Source organism: Rhinolophus ferrumequinum, chromosome 21 (genome assembly GCF_004115265.2).
Source record: "Rhinolophus ferrumequinum isolate MPI-CBG mRhiFer1 chromosome 21, mRhiFer1_v1.p, whole genome shotgun sequence".
NCBI lineage: Eukaryota > Metazoa > Chordata > Mammalia > Chiroptera > Rhinolophidae > Rhinolophus > Rhinolophus ferrumequinum.
Window position 1 is genome coordinate 38584050 of NC_046304.1, and position 24120 is coordinate 38608169.

A 24120-nucleotide genomic window follows, 5' to 3' on the forward strand; every position below is an offset into this window, starting at 1 on the left:
GGACATTATCAACCCATCTGATCTAGATCATTTCTTTGAGCCATGTCTGGCTCCTGGCTGTTCTGCCTTTCCTCTGCCCTCTGCCCTAGATCAATTCAGCTTTGGTGGTGGTTTATTGCCCCCTGAATAAATTCACTGAAAATTGCCCTTGGCTTTATCATCCCATCTCAGCGAGGCCTCCAGTCCCATCCCTACACCCCAGTATTTTTCTAATCCTCAAAAACTAGTTTGTATTAAGGCTTTGTGCTAGCATCGTGAGAAGCATTTTTGTTTGTGTCATCCTCATTTAAATCTCACTACTTGTAAGGCAGGACAATTTATTCCCCTTTTATAGCTGAGTAAACTAAACTGCAGAAAGTTTAAATATTTTGTCCAGGTTTACATGATGGAAGAGCTGGGATTTGCACTCGAGTTGCCTGAATCCACATTCTGTGGTCTTTATATTCATTGTGTCATGCCGCTTCTAGATATTTTGTTCCTCTCTCTCCTTTGTCCACCTCCTCACTCTTCCATCACTCTGGGGAAGAGAAGGTATATTTGCCATATACCTGGCCAAATGTCAGCTGCCAAAGGACTAGGCTTCAGGGAAATGGGCAGACAGCCTGCTCTCCCAAGTTCTTCGTGAAATGAAGCTGTGTGGACAGAATCCCGCCAGCATCCCAGCAATCAGGTATCTGCTCGTCACTGATGTCATCTGTGTTTTAACTAAGGACAGAGTTCTGCCCTTGGCTTGGGGTGAGAAAGACAGGACAAGAGAGGAGAAGAGGAACAGTCACCCCAGGTCTAAGAATATGCAAGAATCAAATGAAAAAGACCCATGGATATGTACCCAAAGAAAGTACAGGGTATGTTGCAAAAGTATGATCTGCAAAGTATTATTGAAGATTTGTTAGGTGCTCTGCATTCATTCATTTTTGAGTGCCTACCAACTGCCTGGGCCAGGCTAGATGCTGAGGAAAGAGATCATTAAAACATACTCCCTGCCCTCAGGGAACACACAACCTAACTAAGGATATACCAAGCCAAATGGAGATTTGGGTAGCTTGTTAAATTGCTGGGTCCCATTCCCAGAATATTTTATTTGGTAGCTCTGGGACAGAGCCTGAGAATTTGCATTTCTAACAGGTTCCCAAGTTTTGCTGCTGGTCTGGGACCCACACTTTGAGAACCACTGATCCAAACCCACTAAGATAGTCCTATAATAAAGGTAAGTATGGATTGGATTGCTTGGGGGACACAGAGAAGGAAGAGATTAATTCTACCTGGGAGAATTCTGGAGTGGCCTTGAAGGATGGATAGGATTTTTGCCTTGCTACAGTGGAGGAGAGGAATAGACACGTGGAACAGGATGAGTAAAGATGTCGGGGCCCAGAAGAGGTTGGATATCAGTAGTTGAGCTGGATGGAACCTGGGGGTACAGGAAGGGTATGGAGGGCTCAGGAAGTTATCCTGAAGGAAAGGTGGAAAGGAGTAAGAGTTCAAACTTTGGTACAGAGAGCCAACAAAATAGTTCAAGCAGATAAGTGGCGGTGGACTTGTGTTTAGAGAAGTTTCTCAAAAGTAAGATCTATGGATCATACGGCTCCACTCCAGACCTGAATTGGAATCTGATAGGTTGGAGATGCATCTTTAATACGCGTTCCAAGCAATTCTGATGCACACAAAAGTTTGAGGAGGGACTGGAGAAGAAAAAAAAAAGGATGGATCAGTTAGGGAAAAGAATAGAAAAGAAAACTTGAAAAACAAGGCAAAATTCACAGGATTTAGTTACTAATTTGATTTGGAGAGTTAGTTTGTGAGAAGAGTCCAAGGCAATTATTAGATTTCTGGGTTTGGTTTCTATTTTCCAAGGAAGCAATAGCAAAAGAGACAAAAGCAGATAAGGAGGCTGGGAGATCACGGAGATGGAAATCACAGAGGGTAGTGTGTTATAGTGGGAAGAGCACTGGGTTGGGAATGGGGAGACTTTGCATCACCAACTCAGACTTTGCTGCTCTAGAATTGTCCTCTTTGAGAGACCAGAGTAGATCTGTGAGGCCCCTTCTAACTCTAAAATGTCATATTCCAAGTTAAAGCAGAAAATATTTTAACTGAATGTAGAAACATAAGTATGTAATTAGGATGATAAACCATTGGAAAGGGGTCCTGAGGGCTGCAAGGAAAAATTGGTCCCTGGAGACCCTCCAGGAGAATTGATGAACCGTTGATTGGTCCCACATCTTGCCCAAGACCAATCCTACAGATTTTTCAATGTTCAGACGAGTAAAAACTGTAAGATGCTTTCTCTTTCTCTTGAACTCAGAAGACACCGAAATTAGAACCATCTAAAAACACTCTTCCAGTGAGTGATGGGAAATAATTCAGTTTAGAGCCAACTAGACCTGAGTTCAAACCTAGATATGAATCCCATCTATGCTACTCATTGGGCTCAACCTCAGACAGAGGTAACTTATCCTCACTGAATCTCAATTTCCTCGTGTCTAAATGGAAAGAAAATTAAATAGGCTGTCGACTTACCCAACGTGCCTAGCACAGAGTAGGTGCTCAGTATGGTGACTGGGTAAACAGTATATGGGTGAAAAGGGCTATTTGCATCTCTCCCAACTCCACCACTTCCTAGCTGTGGACTTTGGGCAAATTACTTAATATCTCTAAACCACAGTTTCTTCAACTGTAGAATGGAGATAATAGTACCTAACTCCTAGCGTGTTATAAGGATCAAGTGAGATAATATATGTAAATAGATTAACTCAATTTAGTACAGGGCAAGCAGCTGCTGTTACCACCATGATCATCCTTCGCCACCTTCACTGCTTATTCTAGTCTGTAATGTCTATAACTAGACTCTAAATGTTGGGGGCAAGTACCTTTGTTTGATTGATCTTCGTCTCCTACACCGAACAGTTCACACGGTGTGCACTAAAAAATGTGTTATTTTGTTTCCTGACTCTGCCAAGGAAAAAAAGTAAATTTCAAATTGTGTCCCCCTCCTAGCGTCAGAGAAAGGAACTACAACCAAGGGGGCAGCCTTCCTCGCTATTCCATCCGCACGCGAAAGACAGGACTCCTTGGCTCTTGTCTACTACGGGAGATGCTAATAAAGTTTGATTTGAATAAACAAACCATCAGGCACTGCTTTCCGCACAGGAGCTCCTTCCGCCCTCAACCCAGAGTCTAAGCGTCACGCAAGAGGCGGGGCCGACCCTGAGGGGCGGGGCCGGAAGTGATATCACCTCCCTCTGGGGTGAAAGGTTAGGGGAAGAGCGGTTCTTTCCTTTCTGCTGTAGGCCCCAGTGGCTGCTGTCGGTGAGTAGAGCCCTGGGGAGGGTCTTCCAATCCACCGCCATCCGCAGCCTGGGGGTCGAGTTGCGGGGCGGCGCTGGGCACTTTCAGTTCCTTGGTCTCAGGTGGCTTTGTAGCGGATCATGGCCTGTGAGCAGGGCCCGCAGGACGGGGCCGAGACGGCAGTGCGCGTAGTCTGAAGTTCCGGGCCTTCAGCCTGGGCTCGCGGATGTCTGAGCGGCCCCTTCTTCCTCTCTGCAGAAATGGGCAAGTTTATGAAACCTGGGAAGGTGGTGCTGGTCCTGGCCGGACGCTACTCCGGACGCAAAGCGGTCATCGTGAAGGTACTCGGCCTCGCGAGCCTCTACGCCCTTGTTTCCAGGGAATCGGGCCGGTTTCGGAATGCCGACAAGCTTGGAATTAAAGAACTAGCTTTGGGACGTGAGCATTGCGGGTGGGGGTGGGGGTGAATGCATGGGGGTTTTCGGAAGAGGAAGATGGAAAATAAAAACAAACGTGAGTTGAATTGGGAACGTAACACAATGCGCCCCTCCACCTGGCCAACGTTGTTGAACGCTTGCTTGGTGCCTGACACATTGCCTACTGCCTTACAGGTGTTTTCATGTCCATTCCTTGAAGTAACCATAGGACATTCCTTTTTAGTGCTAAGGTATAGATGTGTTGAGTAATTCACCCGAGGTCATACAGGTAGTAAGTGCTGCAGCTGGGATTCTGTAAAAAGAGGAGAAATTGTTTCTATTCAAATTGGTTACTTAACATATTTTAGCCCTTCACGATTTGCCTTCTACCTTCGTCTTAGCCTCTAGATGTCCCTAAGCTCTGGCCACACACAGCACTGCTTTTGGCTATTTGGGGCACACTGGTGTACCCCTGGTTCCCTTTCCTCCATCTGCTTGAGACTGGTTTCTGGAGTTGGGCTGCCAGCTTTGGAATCCTGCCACTACCCCTTACTAGCAGTGTAGTCGTGGAAGAAGTTAAAAATTGTCAAGTGCCAAGAATCGGTGCTTGGCAGTAGCAGGGGCTTCATAAATGTTAACTGTTATTTTAAAATCTCTTACCTCCCCGGAACCTTTCAGATACTTCCTGGTGGGACTGCGTACCTTCCATACCCTTACTTACTACTATGGGCATCTAGCATAGCACTTAGTGTCTGCTCTGTGTGGTTTTTCTCTGCAATGGTGGGTCTCAGACCTAGGGGTGGGAGTATCCTTTCTGTACATGCCCTGCCTGTATCGAGCACGGGACCTAATCAGGCCCTCAGTTGATAACCAATGTAATTCTTGCTCATTCAGAACATTGATGATGGCACTTCAGACCGCCCCTACAGCCATGCTCTGGTGGCTGGAATTGACCGCTATCCCCGAAAAGTGACAGCTGCCATGGGCAAGAAGAAAATTGCTAAGAGGTCAAAGATCAAATCTTTCGTGAAAGTTTATAACTACAATCACCTCATGCCCACAAGGTGAGCATTTCAAGCATGGGAATAAAAGTGGCTTTTTTCTTTTTTTCCCCCCACCCCCCACCCTGCTGAATAAGGAGACAGCCTTGCACCCATTCCAGAGTGAGGAAGAGACATCGTTTTCAGATCATCACTTACAAAGTGGTTGTGTTTCTAGTCTTGGCCTTTCATCCATCTTGCAGCCACGTTCTTGGTTTTTTTCTGTCGTGATTGTCCTAACTTGGCCAAGCAGGATTGAACAGTCTCTTACATGCTTGCTCTTTATCTGTCTCTCTCACCTAAAAATTCTTTGTTGAGTAAAAGTTTGTTTCCATCCACAGTAAACAGAGGCGTAGGAATTGGTCTGCCCTCTTCCACTGTTCTACTCCAGGATAGTTACAGGCTTTCAAAAATGGTGAATAAGTGAAAACAAGTCTCCCTCAGTTCCACTGAACTACCAGACCCTTTGGTTCCTGGCCTTTCAGAATATTGAATATTGCACTGCACATACACTATTTTAGTACGAGGTTTATAAAGGAATAGAAGATTTGAAGGAGTGCTGAACAATAATTGCCGGAATCCAGTAGTGTGTGCCTTAAAGTTCACTGCTGGGACTTCACGTGTGTCACTCTTAGTTTGCTGACCTAAAACAGCAAAGCTGTTTCTCAAGTGCTGGAAAGCGGTGAGATTGGGGCAACTAGCCACCCAGCTTTTGCATTGTCATAATGAGACTCTGGCCCTGCATAGGCAGAACTTGAACAGTATTAAATCCAATGACTCCAAATAGAAAGCTAGCCACCCACCCACCATGATCAAAGTAAAGAAGATCTAATAAAGTGATGGTGCTTAGCTAGAAAATGAGTAGTCAGGAAATTGAGAATGAAGTTTTTCAATGGCTTGAATCTATATAAATGAGTGTTAACATTGTAGATTTTCAAAGAATCTTTGACTTTGGGACAGCTTTTGATGATTGCACCTATGGAGTCAGACTCAGGTACCCCAGTATTCCAGGAGGCCTTGGGTGGTTCTGTGAAGGCCCTGGCAGCAGATGGGCTGATCCTACCTCCCCACCATTGTTCCTAGGTACTCTGTGGATATCCCCTTGGACAAAACTGTTGTCAACAAAGATGTCTTCAGAGACCCTGCTCTGAAACGCAAGGCCCGACGGGAGGCCAAGGTCAAGTTTGAAGAGAGGTAAGTAGGCTTTGGTAGTGGATGTTCCGGTATGGTGTTCTAATTCCTGTGACGGGAATTTTGTCTCTGTTCCTCTTCTCATTGGTGTCTTTTTTTTTTCCCCCCTTCTAGGTATAAGACCGGCAAGAACAAATGGTTCTTCCAGAAGCTGCGGTTTTAGATCTTTTTTGTTTCAGTCATTAAAAGTCAAAAAAATATTCCTGTGTCTGCCTGTTGTGTGTATTATTAATTTGGGAAAGGAGAACAGTCATAAAATGAGAGACGGTGGTGGATGAGGGGCTATGGAGAAATACAAAAATAGGAAATAAAATCTAAACCTCTTTGTGAGACTTGAACTATGGTACTTGGCCTGGTGATCTGTTAATGATCTGGCTGCCCTCAACGGGTAAAGTGATCTGTTGAGCTTCCCAAAAGGGCTATCAACTAGGGAACCTGAGCCACCCCTCCTACACCCTCATTGTGACAACGAAAGGACCTGCTTGAGTGGGCACTGGCCACTTTGGATTAAGAACCACTAACCTGAAGTTCTAAACCTTAGCACTGGTGATTGTCAAACCAGAGTACCAGCACCCCACCCTATGGCTTAGATTTAGTTGGTAAGAATTTCTAGCAAATTGTCTGATGACATTGGTGCTTCTCCGATGAGGACTAAATAGGGATGGAGGTCCAGAGGAGCCATTCCTCGTACCATGTTTCCCCGAAAATAAGACCTCTAATGTGTCCTTTGGAGCAAAAATGAACATAAGACCCAGTATTATGTAAGACCCGGTCTTATATTAATTTTTGCTCTGAAAGACGTATTAGAGCTGATGTCCGGCTAGGTCTTATTTTCGGGGAAACAATAGTACCAGGGAGAGGTACCCAAATGGCCTGGCTAGCTGACTGGCAAGAAGGGGATGATTCAAGGAGCTTGGGATACTTGTGACCCTGTTTTACTAATGAAATAGGCTCTCCAGCTGAGCTGGTTCTAAGTAGATAGGACTAGGATTCAGAGGCCTGTATTTGCCAAGCTTTGCACTTGGTGCACTTCCCACCCAGGATGGTGGAGAAAGGAGTTCAGTAAGTGACTCTTGGTGTAAAAATCTATGTACTTTTCACTTGGCTTCTTTAAGTATTGGGCATCTCCATTGAGACTCCTGTTAAGTAGTTTTTCAGTCACAGATGTAACAGAATTTAAGCCCTCCTTTGACTAAAAATTCAAGTTCTTTCCACTGCCTCAAGGCCCAAGTTCAAATACTGTCCAGGTTTGGATACATGCTTCACTTCTTAGTCATGTAACATTGGGTGAGTTTATATACTTCTGTACTTCGGAAGTTTAGAACCTCATCTGTAAAATAGGGAAAATAGAACCAGGTTTGTGGGGTTTTGAAGATTGAGCTCAATTCGTGTGAAGTAGAACCAGTATTGGGCATATAACAGCTCTCAACAAATACTATTACAGCTTTGTGAACTTGGAGGGGTTTAATCTGTCCTGGCATTTGTCTTTGTTTTATCAATGCATGTGTCCGGCATCATTCTGAGCTCCAGGAAAACATCCATTAACGAAGCAGACAAAATTCTACAAATGGGCTTTCACTTGGATTGATAGCTGGGAACGAATGGTTGATTGAGACCAGAATTCCGTTTAGTTAGTAGGGAGCTTCTGAGGCCTCATAGCCCGGTGAAGTCAACCTGGAGGCCAGGAAGGCTCCTCCCAGGGGTGGGGAAACCAGCTAGGGGCGTGTGAGCACGGAAGGGCAGGGATTTCGCTGAAATGAAAGTGGAAGCAAAGCCTGCAAGCAGAATAAGGGCGCTGCTGGGGAAGATCGAAGCCCCTCAGAAGGTAGGAGCAAGACTTTAGTCTGTGTCCAGCTCTGAAGCCTCGGCTCTTGCCAACCAGTTTCCAGAACCCATGTCTGCGACTGAAGATACTGTAAGTGAGGAGGAGGGTGTTGGGAGTGGGGAGAAGTAGAGGAGCACTCTTGGCTGGGAATCTGCCCTGCCCATCTTTTAAAGCTGATGAGGTCTGGGGAGAAGTGCGGCTGCGATTTCCTCTCCCCTATGAAGTTATACCCATAACCTGTTGTCTCAAAGACAATTCTATAACCTGTACCTCAGGATCCCACGAATTCCTTGTGTGAATGTGCATTTTTCTGGAGGAAAAAAATCCATAGTTTTCATTAAATACTTGTAATGGGGTAGTATCAAAAGGAAAGACTGAAGAAACGAGAGGGGATGAGATTCATGCATTCAACAGATCTGTGGTTCTGTGACCTAAAAAGTTTAAGAACTGCTCTAATGACAATTCTAAACATTTAAGAAATGCTTACACTCTTATCTCCTGAGAGCTCCCCCAACAAATGCTGCTTATACTTCTAAGCTTAACCATGGGCCCTCTTCCGGGTCAGGGGTAAGAAGTGTACCTCCTCTGAGAACTAACCTTCCCCCTGTCTGCTGTGATCCACCACTTCCTGACCCGTGCATGCCCCTACTCATACTAGACTAAGCTCTGTGAGGACTGGTCCCAGTCTACGCTGTTCCCCCTTGATCCCCAGTGCCTAGCACTACCCGGCAGGCAGTAGATACTCAATAAACAGCTGTTGAACGAATGAATCTCACCCCCTCTCCAGTTTCTTCAGTCTTTTCCTGTTCTGATACTACCCCATTACAAGTACACTGATCTCTCACTTAGACATTTTCCATTTGTCCCTCAAATATAATAAGAAAGACCACAGGCTCTAGAGCCAACCTGCCTGGTTCCAAATCCTGGTTCCTCCAATTGTGTGGCCCTGGGTAAGTTATTAGCCTCTCTAAAGTTTACAGTCTAAGCCCCATTTCCTTATCTGTAAGATGGGAATGATAGTAAAACCCTCACACGAAGATCTACCTGCAAAAATTAAACTAGATAATCTATAAGTTAATACAGTAAAAAGACGTAGCACACTGTTTGGCACATACTAAGTGCTCAATATACGTTTGTTATTGTTGATATTATTGCCAACCTTTTCAGAACCCCAGTTCCCCAGGACCATCTTGATTCACCCGCAATTCATGCCTACCTCTCTGCTAAAACTGCTCCTTTAAAGGGCCTTCACATATTAAAAAGGAAGGAAAGTGGGTTCAGGAGACTTTTTTATTTTTTACTCACACCAAATTCACTACTGAGACACAGCCTTTATTAATAACATTTTGTTATCTATCTTCCCAGAGTTTCTAATGCATTTTTATGCATTAATAAATATCCTTATGAATCAACAGAATAGGGAATCATACTTTATATAGCTTTATATTTTGCTTTTTTGCCTTATTGTGAGCATCTTTCCATGTCATTAAATGTTCTTCATTAACATGTCTTTTAATTGCTATAATATTTTATATTTGTTTAGCTATTCCTCTGATGTGGGACATTTTCTTATTTTGTTATAAACAAGGCTACAATAATCATCTTTGTACGTGAACTTCGGCCATTTACTTATGATAAGCAGGACTATTTTTTTTGTTGCTCAGTTTCGGTGGTCTTTCTCATTCTTCATCTTAGTTGACCTGTTAGCAGCATTTGGCACAGCTGCTGGCTCATCCGCCTCTTCCTTAAAACTCATTCTCCTTTCTTTACACCTCTCCTCTCCTTCAGGTTTCACTAGTCTCTCCTCTGCATTCTCCTTGTTCCCCCTACCTTAGTGTTGGATGCCCCAGAATCAGCTCTTGGACCTCTTCTCTATCTATACCTACCCTCCTTGTTGCTCTCATTTAGTTTTGTGACTTTAAATCTCTCTGCATGGATAATTCCCAATTTATACTCCCAGCCTGAACCTCTTCCCTGAATGCTAGATCGGTAGAGGCAATTGTCACTATGTGTCTCTACTGAGATGTCAGATAAGCACTTCATACCTAACATGTTCAAAACTACCCCTAACTTTCTGCCCCAAATCTCTTCCACTCACAGTCTTCCTTCCCCACCTCAACCAATGGCTCTCCTTCCCTCCAGTTGCTCAGACCAAAAAGCTTAGTCATCCCAGACTCCTCTCTTTCTTCCACACCCTATTTCTGACCCATCAGCAACTTCAGTCTATCTAGACCAGGGGTGTCCAAACTTTTTTCAACATTTTTCACCAAGGGCCACATGCGGTAAAATACACACACAGCCGGGCCACTCACTCGAGGTGAAGTACGTATTGCCTCACCTGGTTTATTTAAGTAAACTAAATATGTTTTTGGAATTTGCTGTGGGCCAATTAACAATGGATTGTGGACCGCAGTTGGCCCGCGGGCCGCAGTTTTGACACCCCTGATCTAGACTCTTGACTGCTGTTCACCACATCTGCTGCTATCACCTGGTCCAAGCCAGCAAAATCGCTCATCCGGATGCTGTAATGGCCTCTTAAGTGGTCTCCCTGCTTGTGCCAATTCCCCACATCAGTCTATTCACACAATAGCCAAGGAATCCTGTGAACATTTAAGCCTGCCTATGGCTTCCCCTAACTTCGAGTAAAAGGCCCTCAGTGATTCAACCCTGTTTCCCCTGTAACTTCTTTTCCAACCACTCTACCCTCATTCGCTCTCTTCCACCAATATTGACCTCCTTGCTGTTCTCCACATACACCTGACAAATTCCTCCTACCTCAGGGCCTTTGCACTTGCTGTTCCCTCTGCATAGAACTTGCCCCCACATGTATACATGGCTTCTTCCTTCAAGTATATGATCAGGTATTCTAATCACCCTATTTAAAACTGTCCTCTACCACTTTCTGTCCTCCCCTCCCTGCTTTGTATTTGTCCATAACACTTATCACTGACATAATGTACATTTTACTTTATTCTGCTTATTGTCTGGCTCATCCCCTAGAATATAAAGTTCACAAGGAAGGTTTATCTGTTTTGTTCACTTCTATGACCCCACGGCCTAGAGTTGGGCCGAGCAGATGGTAGATGCTCAGTAGGTAATGTTGAATGAGTGACTGAGTGAGCAAGTGAGCAGTGAGTGGCCTTCTTGTAGCCCTTTTTTGCAGGTCTCTTTCATCCCTCCTCCTTCTGTGTATCTGACATTACCCAATCCTGGCCCTGGCCTGGCTTATCTCTGACCATACCTTCTATTTCTTATCTGCATTCCTTTGTCTCTCCCCTGATCTCTAACCAGGTATCCTCAAAGATTACACTTTTAACGCTCTGTCCCTCAGGGACCTCTTCCGTCCTCTTGGCTTCTAATCCAGAATCTTATCCACCAACTCCTGTCCCTGACCCTAAGTGTCTTCAGTGGCCTTGGGTTTGACTTATTTTGGCCCATTAGTTAAACTTGATGAGCCTGTTTCCAGCATTTATTATGTGCCAGGCACCACTGTTCCAAACAAAATTATCTACAGGTGCAAACTGCTATTATATTCATTTTACAGGTGAGGAAACCAAGGCACAGGAGTTAAATAACTTGAAGTAGTAAGAGGAACTGATGTAAGCCCCCGAATTTACGCTCTTAACCATTATGCTAAACTGCCTCCCAATACTCCCATAATGAACATAGATCGCATGAGATTTTATCTTATGGGTTGGTAATGTTCTAAACTCAGCAAGGAAGGCAGAAGCATGTATGTAGTCAAAATTAACTTTAAATCGTAAACCCATCCCTAAAATACCCAGAATTTAGTCTCTCAATGAGCTCAAAGTAGACTGAGTTGCGATTTTTGTTGTTGTTGAGCACCCGATAGACATTGGCTTGCATTTAGAGTCCATGTTGTTGTTATGTAAATAAATAGCCTGTATAATTGAATTCAAGTAAGTCTACAATCAGCCTGTGTTGTCCTTAAGAGGGTCCTGTAAAAGAGAAGTTTCACTTGGGACTTGGAGACAGGAGGCAGTGTTGTGATACTTAAATGAGATGGAGTCCAACTGTGCCTGGCACTTAGCAAGCCTTCGATAACCACTGGCTCTCTTTCCTTGCCCGCTGGGTCAATGGCATTATACCAAACTCTTGGGCACCCAGGTCTGCAACGTGGTATTGTCTCTCCAGTTTGTTCTCCTCTGTCTCTTTAACACAAACATCCAGAGTCTGTGGGCTTGTCCTTGTGAAATGTACTCATCCGTAAGTGCTCCTTTGTGCCTGCTGCCAGAGGCCCAGTCAGCTCCCATCACAGAGGTGGGAACGAGAGCCACGGAGTCTGCGTTTGTTTTCCCTGCTCCACAGTTCCTGCCCCAGTTCATCCTGCCATCACTGCCAGGATCTTTTTTAAACAGCATGTCCATCACCTCACTCCTGCTTTCAGAAATCTTCACTAGTTCCCCCATTTCCTACTGATATCACATCTAAACTCCCCCTTTTGGATTTTTCTTTAAGAGACTACTTAGGAAGCTATTATGTATTTATTTTTATTAAGCTATTTATTAAATAACATTGCCAACTACTAGATTTTCAATTATGTATAATTACATCAAGATGTAAAGCAGAAGTAAAAAAGAGGTTGGACTGAATCCAGCCCCCTATTTCATTTTTCATATATTTTTAAAATTCAGCCATCTTTTTCAAATAAAAATTCAGATTTCTGATTTCCCTTAAAAAATGGAAAGCTATGGGATACTGGGACCACATTCCCATGTCAAAAAGCTTGGTTAGGGGCCGGCCGGTGGCTCAGGCGGTTAAAGCTCCATGCTCCTAACGCCGAAGGCTGCCAGTTCGATTCTCTCATGGGCCAGTGGGCTCTCAACCATAAGGTTGCCGGTTCGACTCCCGCAAGGGATGGTAGGTTGCATCCCCTGCAACTAACAACAGCAACTGGACCTGGAGCTGAGCTGCGTCCTCCACAACTAAGATGGAAAGGACAACAACTTGACTTGGGGGAAAAAAAAAGTCCTGGAAGTATAAACTAGTCCCCAATAAAGTCCTGTTCCCCTTCCCCAATAAAAAAAATAAAAAATTTAAAAAATTAAAAAAAAAAAAAAAAAAAGCTTGGTTAGAGCTAAGAGGTTGCCCCTTCAGTGGGGATATGCTCTCTCCAGTTTGTCAGAGTCCCCACCACTGGCCCCGTGACTCACTGATGTCATCTAACTGGCCCTTACAGGCACTGAATTTGCAACCCCTTGTTTACAGAAATATAAAGAATGAGCTACCTTCCTCAGTACTCATAAACCAGCATTATGCAAGCCCTAGTTTTCCTCTGCTTAAAATAGAGGGAACTCACTAAACTTCTTCAATGCCCTCTGTAATATGCTCCCTGCCTGTCATTCTCTCACTTCATTCATTCATTCATTCATTCATTCATTCATTCAACACACATTTGCTGAATGCCTGTTTTGTGCCAGGGACTCTGCTGAGCACTGAGTCTACAGAGATGACCAGGACAAAGTCCTGTTCCCAAGTGAGCTCACACTTAGACTCTGGGCTGACCTTATTTATCAGGCTTCCCAACCACAGTGTGAACTCTGCCAGCTAACGTCTGTTCCAACTTACAAACAAAGGTGCATTTATTCACATCCCTTGTGTCATTCCCCTGCCCATGTTGTCAGCTCTCTCTCTGGACCTGCTCCAGATCACACTGAGCCTGAAAGGCTGCTTGAAACAGTAGAAGGGGTGGCAGTCAAGGGACAAGCTGGGAGATGTGGGGTAAACAACTCCCCAACTCTGGGCTTGATTTCTTCACTGTAAAGCACGTTAGCAGTGTGGAGTCAGACTGCCTAGGCCCAAATGACTTTGGGCAAGTCACTTAACCTCTCTGAGCTTCGGTTCCCTCATCTGTAAAATAAGGATAAGAGGGTATTTATCTCATACGGTTGTTGGGAGAACTGAGTGAAACAATTCATATGAAGGACTCAGCACAATGCCTAACATATAATTAGTGCTTAATACATAGTAGTATGACATTTTGCAACCCTAAGCCCCCACTCCTCCCGGAGACCTTCCTAGCTGCCTTACCCCTTCCATACTGTCCCTCCTCCAAACTCCTGCAGTCCTCTACAGTCAATCCTGTGACTGTGCAGTCTTGGGTACTGTTTTATACAGGCCTGAGGGCTGGACCTTTTCTTCCACTGCCCTGTGTCAGAGCCCAGCACCTCACAACAGAAACTCAATCCGTATTTGTTAAACTCTAGGTCTCAGTAATGAACCAGCCATGGCCACTGCGAAAGCCTCCTGCCCTTCGGAGAGTGGCTGAGGCACCACATCCTCAGTAGAGGGGGCCAGGACCAGCCCAGGGCTGGGTAAAGGGGTTGGGTTGTTCTTGGGCAGAGTATCAACACTGTTCCTGGAGAGTCCAGAATTGGGACCCCCTTCCCCTGGGCTTGTTCTTTCTCTGGAAAGGCAGGTGGAGATCTGGTCGTTCCCCTCTGCTCTAATAGGCACTCTACAGTGGGAGCCAATTCCGCTTCCTTCAGGAGGAGCAGGCCAGACTAAAGATGAGGCTGCAGGAGCTGAAAAGGGAGCTCAGGAACTGCCCCCAAAACAAGGTAAGCTGGGAGAAGGGCTGTGGCTTGGGAGAAAGCGCTGGGGAGTTTTTAGTTTCACTCCTCTCCTCGTTCTGCCACTTCCTTGCTGTGTGACCTTGAGTATGTTACTTGAACTCTCCGAACTTGTTTTCTTATCTGTAAAGTGGAGCTACCTATCTCACAGGCTTGTGTGAGCACAAAGATCTTGCGTGTAAAGTTGCAGGCCAGGCTTGACCTGCAGTCATCCACTCATTATCTAGCTCTTCTTTCAATAAATGTATTCATCCCTGGCACTCAGTATCAATCACATGGCACCGGGGACACTTTCTTCCTGGCTGGGAGTGGGGAACTCTCCCACCCTTGAAGGCTGCATCAGCTTCCCCCTCCCCAATCTCTAGGTCCCCTTCCCAGTGCCTGAAGTCCCACTGGTATTCCGAGGACAAACTCAGCAGGGCACGGAAGTGCCCAAGTCTTTGGTTTCCAACTTGCGGATCTACTACCCTCTGCCTGGAGGCTCTGCTCTGGTCAACTTTGATGACCCCAAGGGTGAGCTCTTGGGAACACTTGGGAGGGAGGCTGGGAGGCTTCCCAGTGCTGACCTTTCTCGCCCCCACCCAGTGGCTGATCGGGTGTTGCAACAAAAGGAGCATAAGATCGACCTGGAAGAGATCCGGCTACGGGTGCAAGTCCAGCCCTTGGAGCTGCCCGTGGTGACCGCCTTCCAGGTGATAGAATGGCAGGGTCCTGGGACATGCAGGGGGTGCTGTGCATCTGGGCCCAGGGAGTGGGGCTGTGCCTGGGACCACTCCTTCTTGTCTCCCCCTAGGTGTCCAGCCAAATGAGTGGCCAGAGAGTGCTCATCAGTGGGCTTCCTGCTGGACTCAAGCTGAGAGACGAGGAGCTGCTGGACAAGCTGGAGATCTTCTTTGGCAAGACCAAGAATGGGGGTGGTGACGTGGAAAGTCGGGAGCTGCTGCATGGGGGTGTCATGCTGGGCTTCACTAAGGATGAAGGTAAGGGCCCCACTGGGGAGAGTAGGGCAGCTGCATCAGGCCTAAGGAGGAAAGCCCTGATGCTAAAGGTCCACCCCTCCCTGTCCCCACAGTGGCCCAGAACCTGTGCCGGATTGGCCAGTTCACAGTGCCACTGGGTGGGCAGGAGTTCCCTCTGAAAGTCTCTCCCTACATGAGTGGGGAGATCCAGAAGGCCGAGGTAAGCAGGCAGGGGGAGAACGGGGGCTGGGCCAGGTAACCAGTCTGCCCACCAAAAACTTGCTCAAGAGAGGATCCGAACCCCAAACCCCACTGACCTCTCTGCTGCCAGCCTCTCCAGGCTTCCTGCCCCTTCCATGCACCCCTGGGCAGTGCCTACCCCAACCTCTGTCCCCAGCCCAATTCCCACAAGCCTTTGCTCATTTCTCGGCTCCTTTTCCAGATCAGGCCCCAGTCAATGTCCCAGTCTGTGCTGGTGCTCAACATTCCCGATGTCCTGGACGGCCCGGAGCTGCACGACATCCTGGAGATCCACTTCCAGAAGCCCACCCGTGGGGGAGGGGAGGTAGAGACCCTGATAGTCGTGCCCCCAGGACAGCAAGGCCTGGCCGTCTTCACCCCTGAGTCCTGCTAGAAGCTTGCCCTTGTCAACACCCTCCACCCCTCTGCCAAGGTACTGAAAACAGGCTGGGGTTGGGTGCACTCGGATTAGAGATCATGCTGGTCAACAGTAGGCAGGGAATCCGAGTTGTAAAACACTGCCCGGAACAGTAAAAGTGCCTGCATGGCACGATGTCCTTCCTCATTTCATTTCATGAAAGGAAGCTTGATTTGGGCATGGAAGGAGGCTGGGGGGAGGGCAGAAACTCTAACCTTCCACTATCAGCACTGGCCTTCCACCAGCTCACCTTCCCCTCCACTCTCAAAAGCTACGTCCAGGACCCAGGGTTTGGCTTTTTATTGACACAAACACAAAGGCAGCTTCGGTAAAGGGGTGGGGTACACAAAAGCAGAAGTGGCACTTCACACCATTTAGTCCTCATTTAGAAAGTAAAGAGGCTGAGCCCCTCCCCTCTGCCTCCCATTGGCAATGGTTGTGGCAATAACCCTCCCTAATTCCAGCTCTGAGAGCAGAGGGAGTTACACCCCATACCCTAAGAAGTCCCCACTTTGGTTCCAAGCCACCCAGGTCCTAACCCCACCCTCCCTTTACTCCCCTGCTCCATCTCCCCACCAATGTAAACGAAGTTTGGGGCTGAGTTTGGAGAGCTGCCTCCCTGCTCTGAGAAGGCAGGGGTAGAGGGCCTCTCATGACTGCACAGAGATGTGCTTTAATTTTTACTTTGGTCCCAGAACAAGAAAGAGACAGCATTGCCTCCCAGAGCTCTGGCTGGTGAATGCCACACTTATCTACAAGGCTGAGAAAGCTTCCCCACCTTTCTCCTAAACCACCTATAGAAAAATGACAGCCCCAAAGACAAGACATAGCACAGACCCCAGGAGGGTAGGGGCTGGCCCCCCACCCACTGGCACACACAGATTTTTGGCAGTGTTGTGGGACTGGGGAACAGCAAAACCCAGCTCCACCAGAACAAGGAAGGCACTGGGGAGTACAGGGGTGGAGAAAGAGGTGCGAGACAGGGACCCCCCCACATACACAAGCACAGGTTTTCCATTGCTAAGGCACTGAGAACAAATCCAGAGAACTCAGTGAAAGAAGGGGGGCTCTGTGTCCCTCCCACAGAGTCATGACCTAGGGGAGCAGGTCTGATTCCTGCCCTTGTTGTAAGAGGCAACCTTGGTTAAGAGTGGACAAAACCTGGAGGTGGAAGAAGCCCAATTGTGCTTAAAAAACTGGGGACAGGAGGATGAGGCCATGCAATGAGGCAAGGGAATTCAGAGGTGGGCGCTGGTTGGCCCGGGTTGAAGGGACACTAGGGCAAAACGGGGACATGCTGGATTCACATAGATTGGCCCCATATCCTGAGCTGACATTTCAATTCTTTGGGGAGGTGGTGGGGCAGGGGCAGGAGGGGAGATGAAGCAGAGGCGGAAGCTCACAGAACAGGATGGGAAGGGATTGGCTAGCCTTGGCACAAAAGCAGCACAGCAGGCCCGGGGAAAGGGTGGGGGCAGGAAGCAGCCGGCCTCCCTCTGACCCTCCCTGTCCCCTTGGCAGGGCCCAGACATCCAAGTGGTCACTTCCCAACCTCCTTAGAGGGCAGGAAAGAGGGAGGGGGGCAACCCTGACGAAAGAGAAAGAACAGGGAGGGAGAGAGGTCATCACTGGAGACCTTTGGAGGAGTGAGGACAGAGCAATTCTGATAGAGGATGAAATGCAAGGGTCTGGTGGCCAACAGAACGTGGCTTCCCAGCTTCTCTTCCCGGGCCCCGAGGGTCTCCCAGCCCCAGCCCTAGTTCTCCTTCTCTGGCCCAGGCACCAGGAGGACTTTGCCCACATTCTTCTTCTCCTGCATCTGCCTCATGGCATCCACCACCTGGAGAGGAAGACAAGACTCTGCTCCCAGTGCCATCCAGCCCCTCCAGAGCCAGCCTAAGGGAGGAGGCTCTCCTCCTCCTCCAAGGAATCCTACCCCTGGGACCCCACCTGCATAGCCATCACACTCACCTTCTCAAAGGGCCACACCGAGTCAATGTGCGGTTTGATGTGGCCCTGGTTGTACAGAGCCAGGAGGCGGGCCACTACACCACTGACCAGCTCTATCTCGCCATTCAGGTAGCCCAGGTGGAAGCCGCACACAGCCCGGTTGGACGGCAGCAGCTGCAGAGCTGTCACGCTGAACTGATTCCACCATGTGCGTGCCAGGGCCATCAGGTTCCGCTTGGGGCCTGTCAGCAGGTTGGCCATTCCTGAGACAGAGACACAGCCTGTGAATCCAGGTGCCAGGCACATCCCTGTGTGTCTGGACCCATGCTCACCTGCCCCCTGGGGGCCCCTTACAATCATCCACACCAGGGACAGAAGAATAATCCCCCACATTGCAGGCCACCAGGCCCAAAAGGACTCCAGCTGACTCAAAAATGGCTCTAACCTTTATTTGTTTATTTTTGTGTGAAATCATTTTTTAAATGGAAATGCAGCTTGCCCAAGAAGCCCAGGAGGGTAGGGCAGAAGGCAAACTGGTTGATTTTGCATCAGGAATAAACCCAAACAGGAGCACAGAAAGAATACACAATTTACTATGACTCACAGGAAAGGTTGTGAAAGAGAATGACGGGAGCTGCGCCCAGGAGGCAGCAATCTGAAGGCAAAGCAACACCCAGGACCATCCTAACCCTGATTCTCTGGAGCACCTGTGTCCTTGTCTCTTCTTTATTCAAAAGTCCTGGGCCCCTCTGTCCCAGCCCGCTTCCCCCAAGTCCGTCTCCAGCCCGGCCCAGACTCACCATAGATGACCACTTTGCCCATGGGCTTGAGGAGACTGTAGCCCTTGGCAGTATCTGACCCACCTAGAGGGTCCATGACGATGTCCACCCCTGTCACAGAGTAAGGGGGCCCAGCATTAGAGTCCACCAATCTGGAGATCCCCTCCCTGTCCTGTGCCATTCTACCCCTTCCCACCCTGACCCCACCTTTGGGGGAGATTTTCCTGATCTCATCCACGTAGTCAGTTGAGTGGTAGTCAATGGGGTGTGTGACCCCGTTTTCCTTCAGCACCTCATGCTTGCTGGCCGACGCCGTTCCGAACACTGTCACATTCTCCACTGTACGGCATAGCTGCAAGGCGGCCATACCCACGCCCCCTGCAGCAAGACACTTTCATAAGGAGGGGATATAGAGTCACCCTGCCACCACTCTCCATTCTTGTCTTTTAAGGACCCACACTCCATCACTTTCATTTTGCCTGGGCTCATTTGGAGGCTTTCTCCCCTCATCCCATGTCCAATTTCTATGACTGAGAATTGGGGGGAGGGTGGCTGGCAGGGAAGGGATGCTGGGTGAGGGCATGTTGCTATGGATAGCACACCAGGCTGGACCTGGTGCCTGAATGTTGCCACGGCAACAATACTGCAGAGGCCTCTAGGCGCCATAGGCCAAGGCAGCCTGGTGTTGTCATGACAACAATCTAGCCGTGCTGCAGGGAAGGGGCCTAGAAGGAAATCTGGGTGGGGTGAAGAGGGAAAATAAAGGAAGGGAAGGGGCGTGTCACCTGCAGCCATGTGTACCAAGACGCTGTGGCCAGGCCGTAGGTTGCCAAAATCAAAGAGAATCATGTAGGCTGTGATGTAATTGACCAGCAAGGCAGCAGCTTCCTCAAAGGTCATGGCCTCAGGCATCAGGAAAGTCTGGGCCGAGGGCACGGTCACCTCCTCCTGCCACATGCCTGACTGTATCAACACCATCACCCGGTCCCCTACCTTGAAGAATGAAAGAAGAGCATGATTCAGTCACTCATTTACCTAGCAGCAATTTATGACCTTCCACTTATGTACAAGGTCCTCTTTCTCGTAATGAAGTAGCTGCAGAAGCAGCAGCAGTAGTCATGATGATAACAATAATGTCATCAAAAACAATAACAACTTACCTTTATCGAAAGCTTACCAAGGTCCAGGCCCTATTGTAACTGTTTTATATTTAAACACTCAACCAATCCTTACACCAGATCTTTGAGGCAGATACTATCCTTATCTCCATTTTACAGATCTTCGACTCCACTATTGTGCAAGATCCCTGAGGCAAGAAGCTTGTACTGGGCCGGCAGGTGGCTCAGGTGGTTGGAGCACAGTGCTCCTAAAGCAGAGGTCGCGGGTTCCATTCCCACGTGGGCCAGTGTGAGCTGCGCCCTCTACAGCTAAGATTGTGAACAACAGCTCTCCCTGGAGCTGGGCTGCCATGATCAGCGGGAGGTTGGCGTGAGCTGCCCCAGGCTGCTGAGTGCTGCCACGGGCTACTGTGTGACACCATGAGTGGCCGGCAGCAGCAAGAGCTGCCGGGAGCTGCTGTGAGCAGCTGACCGATGACCAGCAACCGACTGCCTCAGCCAGGGGAGCGCAAGCCTCGTAATACCAGCCTGCACCGGGGAGCTGTGTCCTACACCACTAGACTGAGAAAAACAATGGCTTGAACCAGAGTGGGGGGCAAGAAGCAGAAGAAAAGGGGGAAAATAAAAGAAGCTTATACTTAAGGCAGTATGAAGTGTTGAAGAGTTCAAACTGCTTCTGTTAAAATGGGGTCCACTATTTACTGACGGTGTGACCTTGGGCAAATAAAAAAATTACTTAACGTTTTGAGCCCCAGTTTTCCTATCTGTAAAATAGGGCAGTTAGGAGGATTAAGTGGTGAAAAAGTCATTCAGTGATTTTTTTTTTTAGCCCAGTGTCAGCCACATAGTAGGCACTTAGTAGTGTTAGCTAATAATGACAATAACAGGAGCAAGGAGGGCAGGTCACTAATCCAGTAACTGAAAGAAGAGGGAGTATGTGGTAAGGGCCATTACCTTTACCACAGCGAAGGTAAAGGTCTCTGAGTAGTTAGGGCTGGATTTGGTCACCTCAGGTGAAGTATCTGAGCCAGCACTGGTGACCCAGAAGACACCTTCACCCAAAGATAGGGGTGATGGACAAAGAGAGCCACACAATTCCACCCACCGGGAAAACGTATTTTCCTAACTTTTAGCCACCTGCAGGACAGCCTCCTTGCAGGAGGAAAAGGGAGCAAAAAAAACCCCACCAGAACCCTTCCTCCAACTTAGCAACAGGGGTCAGGGGGAGGACGGGAAAGCGGCATTCTCAGGAGAGAGGAAGGCCTCCCCTCGCTCCATCTGAAGAGCATGGAGACAGAGGTGTGGGTGCTGTTCTGGGACAATCTGGGTCTGTCTTGGTCCCTGCCAGGAACGATGGGAATTCTGTATATTAACGAGACTTGGGAACCATGGGGAAGGGGGATGGGACTCCCCCACATACCCTCTTTCATGTGCTCAAGGCCCCACCTCCACTGAGGATGACTGAAGGCAGGCTGGGATCTTTCCCTGAAAGCACTGGTCTGAGATAAGGTCTGGGGAATGGAAGCAATCCACCCCAGGACTCAGGACTAGCAGACTTGGCAAACATGCTAGAGGGCTAGGTCACTCTGGGTGGTGGCCAGGTCCAGATCAAGGCTCACCACTAACCCAGGCTAATGCCCACCCCTCAGCCCATCACAGAGCAGGGTTTTAGCCCTTATGGGGGGGGGGCTCTCCTCACAGAATCCAGCCCCTTACAATCAGATTCTTGCCCTGGACAGGATATCCTGTATTTACCAAGCGGAAAGTGTGGGGAGGGAGGTTAGGTGGGTGGCCTTCAGCAGTAACGTGAACTACAATTCCCTCCACCTTCTCAAGAGTGGGATTATTTAGAAGTCAGTGGAAAGGGTAGCGCCACAGCTGAATCCAGGAAGAAGCCCTTTAAAGAGGAGATGTACAATAAATCCAAGAATTCCAGTTCTGGGATCTGGGAGTGGCAGGTCCCATTAGAGGAAGGCTGCATTTATCTGAGGGGCCTCTCTTGCAGGGACCTGATTTGAAAAGAAATCCCTAAATAAATGATGTGCAAAGGCTCACCCCAGGTCTCTCAAAAAGTTGGTCATTTGGAACTCTCTGGTGTCCCGGGTTGTGGCTAAGCTTAACGATAAACAAAAAAGAGAAACAGACGGGCAGAGCTGGGCAAACCTGCTCCGGTGCCACACCCCCCACCCCAGTCCAAATGGAAACCGCTGGGGCTTCTGAGGGTCCTCCACAGGAAGGCAGAGGGGGGTTGTGCCTGCCTGAACGTTTCCCAGGGCAGCCCCGGGTGGTGGCCCGAAGCTGAGTCACCGGAGGAGGAGATATTGCAGTCATGGGAGACAGAGTCCAAGACAAAGATCCAAAGACCCAATCTCGCCCCCCGCCCCGTAACTCCCCCCGCCCCCCGAAAACCAGACTGCCAGTGTAGGGCCAGTGGAGGGGTGGTGGAGGCTCCCTTTCCTCCATGACGGGCGTGCCTCGTTTCTTGGCCCTGCTCTGGGAGGGGCCGCCTCACACCCCCACAGACCACGGGGCTGCATGTGACTAGGGTTCTGGCACAGCGCTGCGCCCCCGCCCAACTCCGACGACATAGTTCCGCAAGCTCCCTAGGGGAAAGAGGCACTAACCGTCATTCAGGGTCACAGACCACAATTACCCGGGGAGGGTTTGGTGGGCAGGGGGTACAGGTGTGGTTTTACTGGGGATGGGGGGTCGTTGTGCGCATGCGCACGGGCGCCTTATTGTTTCCCCACACACACCCACCACCACTACCACCGCCGCCGCCGCCGCCACTTTTGGGCGGCGGCTACAATTAAAAAATGGTTGGGGAGGGCGAAATAACTCCGTCTCCACTTCCATCCCCCAAATATTAATCCAGTTCTCCAGGACCTCAGAACCCAGGTTCCTTTCCTACACCTCCATGCCGGTCTCCCCGGGTCCATGCCAGTTTCCCCTGCCCTGCCACACCCCCGGCACCCGCCCACTCCTGCCCCACTGCCCCGCGGCCTGCACAGCCTCTCACTGCCCTGTCCTGCGCTGGCCCGCTCACCTTGCGGTCGTTGACTCCTTCGCCCACAGCGATAACGACTCCCGCGCCCTCCATGCCCGGAGTGACGGGCAGCGGCGGCAGCCGGTCGTACAGCCCCTGCCGTGCCATAAGGTCAGCGAAGTTGAGCCCGCAGGCCCGGACGCGCAGCGTCAACTGGCCAGCCCCGGGGGCCGGGGGCGCGGCCGGCCGGCTCTGTAGCTTCACCTTGTCATAGCCGCCGAAGCCTGTGAGCACCAGAGAGCGCAGCGGCGGAGGCGAAGCGGCGGCGGCCCCCTCGGAGACCGCGGGGGGCTGGGCGTCGCCGGCTGCTTCGGCATTCGGGGGCTGCAAAGAGGCGTCTTCTCTGGACCCTGCCTCGGCTGCCGCCACCACGGTGGCCGCCTCGGCTACCTCTCTCTCCGCAGACATGGCTGGAACTCCCGACGTGCGCGCACAGCTGTACCGAGTGTACACTGCTGGAGAGGGCGGGGCGCGCTTCAGGATGAGCAGCGGCTGCGGATCCTGAGCGGGTGGGGCGGGGCGCCAGGCCCGGGGCGGGGCCTCGCGCGCCCACTTAAAGGGCCAGGGCGCGCGAAAAGTGAAAATGAGGAACATCTGGGGACAGACACGCGGAAGGTCATTCTTGGGATCATGCAGATCGCCATTTAATTTACTTATTTATTCATAGTAAACCTCATGTAAGTTAAAAAATATGCTAAGGGGCAGTCTTAAGGACGATCCCAAAACCTGAGCTGACATCAGATTTGGGGAGCCAGCCACCCGTGACCCGAACCCAACCAAGTTGTTCCTCAGGCTCTGACTCTACCCATTCCGTGTGGTCTACCAGTGGCAAACTTGGAGCAAAGAAATCAAGTCTGTAAAGCTTTACATCTGATTTTGTTTGTTCAAGCTCTGTGCCTCAATTTTCCCTTCTGTAAAATGGTGACGATGCCACTTGGTAAAGATAAAATTAAGTCGAATATCCTCGACTTAAAAAAGCGCTCTTGAAAGGTAAAAGATGCCATGCAAATGCAAAATAGTGGTTTGATTATTGTTAGATTCCGAAAGAAGTCTGAAATGACTTTAGAGGTTGTTTCTGGCTCCAGCAGGGCTGTCATTCTGGGCAGTTCTGCCTGTCCCTCCTCCCCTTCTCCGTCTCCCCGAAGTATCCACCAGAGGACGCAGCTCCCCCAAAACTTTTCACCCTATGCTTGTCTGGAGAAACTCATTCTTGCTCCCCTGTTAGTCCAAGACCGCTATTAAGTCACCATAACCCCACAC

The 24120-nt window shown here is 49.0% G+C and overlaps 3 protein-coding genes across 4 annotated transcripts; 2 read left to right on the forward strand and 1 right to left on the reverse strand.

Moving 5' to 3' along the window:
- Window positions 1-3153: 3153 nt before the first annotated feature.
- Window positions 3154-6132, forward strand: RPL27 (ribosomal protein L27). The gene is made up of 5 exons (XM_033088972.1): window positions 3154-3306; window positions 3544-3626; window positions 4596-4765; window positions 5825-5935; window positions 6047-6132. Exons 2-5 carry the CDS (start codon window positions 3546-3548, stop codon window positions 6093-6095), a joined length of 411 nt encoding a protein of 136 aa, XP_032944863.1. The 5' UTR covers window positions 3154-3306; window positions 3544-3545; the 3' UTR covers window positions 6096-6132.
- Window positions 6133-7658: 1526 nt separating this feature from the next.
- IFI35 (interferon induced protein 35) lies at window positions 7659-18183 on the forward strand. 2 transcript variants are annotated; one of them, XM_033090345.1, is made up of 8 exons: window positions 7659-7757; window positions 14231-14338; window positions 14716-14863; window positions 14936-15042; window positions 15144-15330; window positions 15423-15529; window positions 15752-15982; window positions 18047-18183. In XM_033090345.1, exons 1-7 carry the CDS (start codon window positions 7689-7691, stop codon window positions 15941-15943), a joined length of 918 nt encoding a protein of 305 aa, XP_032946236.1. In that variant the 5' UTR covers window positions 7659-7688; the 3' UTR covers window positions 15944-15982; window positions 18047-18183. The 2 variants fall into 2 exon arrangements, with proteins under 2 accessions (XP_032946236.1, XP_032946237.1); XM_033090346.1 differs by lacking the exon at window positions 7659-7757 and adding an exon at window positions 7782-7847.
- Window positions 16252-23349, reverse strand: VAT1 (vesicle amine transport 1). Its single transcript, XM_033090344.1, has 6 exons — window positions 22861-23349; window positions 19482-19689; window positions 18904-19074; window positions 18718-18807; window positions 17939-18180; window positions 16252-17807 (listed from the first exon to the last, which is right to left on the reverse strand). Exons 1-6 carry the CDS (start codon window positions 23266-23268, stop codon window positions 17724-17726), a joined length of 1203 nt encoding a protein of 400 aa, XP_032946235.1. The 5' UTR covers window positions 23269-23349; the 3' UTR covers window positions 16252-17723.
- Window positions 23350-24120: the final 771 nt, after the last annotated feature.

Excerpts from the sequence above, each read along its gene's own strand:
- IFI35 (XM_033090345.1), top strand. The coding sequence starts at position 7,689 with ATGAAAGTGGAAGCAAAGCCTGCAAGCAGAATAAGGGCGCTGCTGGGG. Across the intron at positions 7,758-14,230 it reads AGATCGAAGCCCCTCAGAAG|GCACTCTACAGTGGGAGCCA; the intron begins GTAGGAGCAAGA and ends CTGCTCTAATAG. Across the intron at positions 15,530-15,751 it reads GGGAGATCCAGAAGGCCGAG|ATCAGGCCCCAGTCAATGTC; the intron begins GTAAGCAGGCAG and ends CTCCTTTTCCAG.
- RPL27 (XM_033088972.1), top strand. The coding sequence starts at position 3,546 with ATGGGCAAGTTTATGAAACCTGGGAAGGTGGTGCTGGTCCTGGCCGGA. Across the intron at positions 3,627-4,595 it reads GCAAAGCGGTCATCGTGAAG|AACATTGATGATGGCACTTC; the intron begins GTACTCGGCCTC and ends TTGCTCATTCAG. Across the intron at positions 5,936-6,046 it reads AAGGTCAAGTTTGAAGAGAG|GTATAAGACCGGCAAGAACA; the intron begins GTAAGTAGGCTT and ends CCCCCCTTCTAG.
- VAT1 (XM_033090344.1), bottom strand. The coding sequence starts at position 23,268 with ATGTCTGCGGAGAGAGAGGTAGCCGAGGCGGCCACCGTGGTGGCGGCA. Across the intron at positions 19,075-19,481 it reads CTTGGTACACATGGCTGCAG|GGGGCGTGGGTATGGCCGCC; the intron begins GTGACACGCCCC and ends GTCTTGCTGCAG. Across the intron at positions 18,808-18,903 it reads CAGGAAAATCTCCCCCAAAG|GGGTGGACATCGTCATGGAC; the intron begins GTGGGGTCAGGG and ends ACTCTGTGACAG.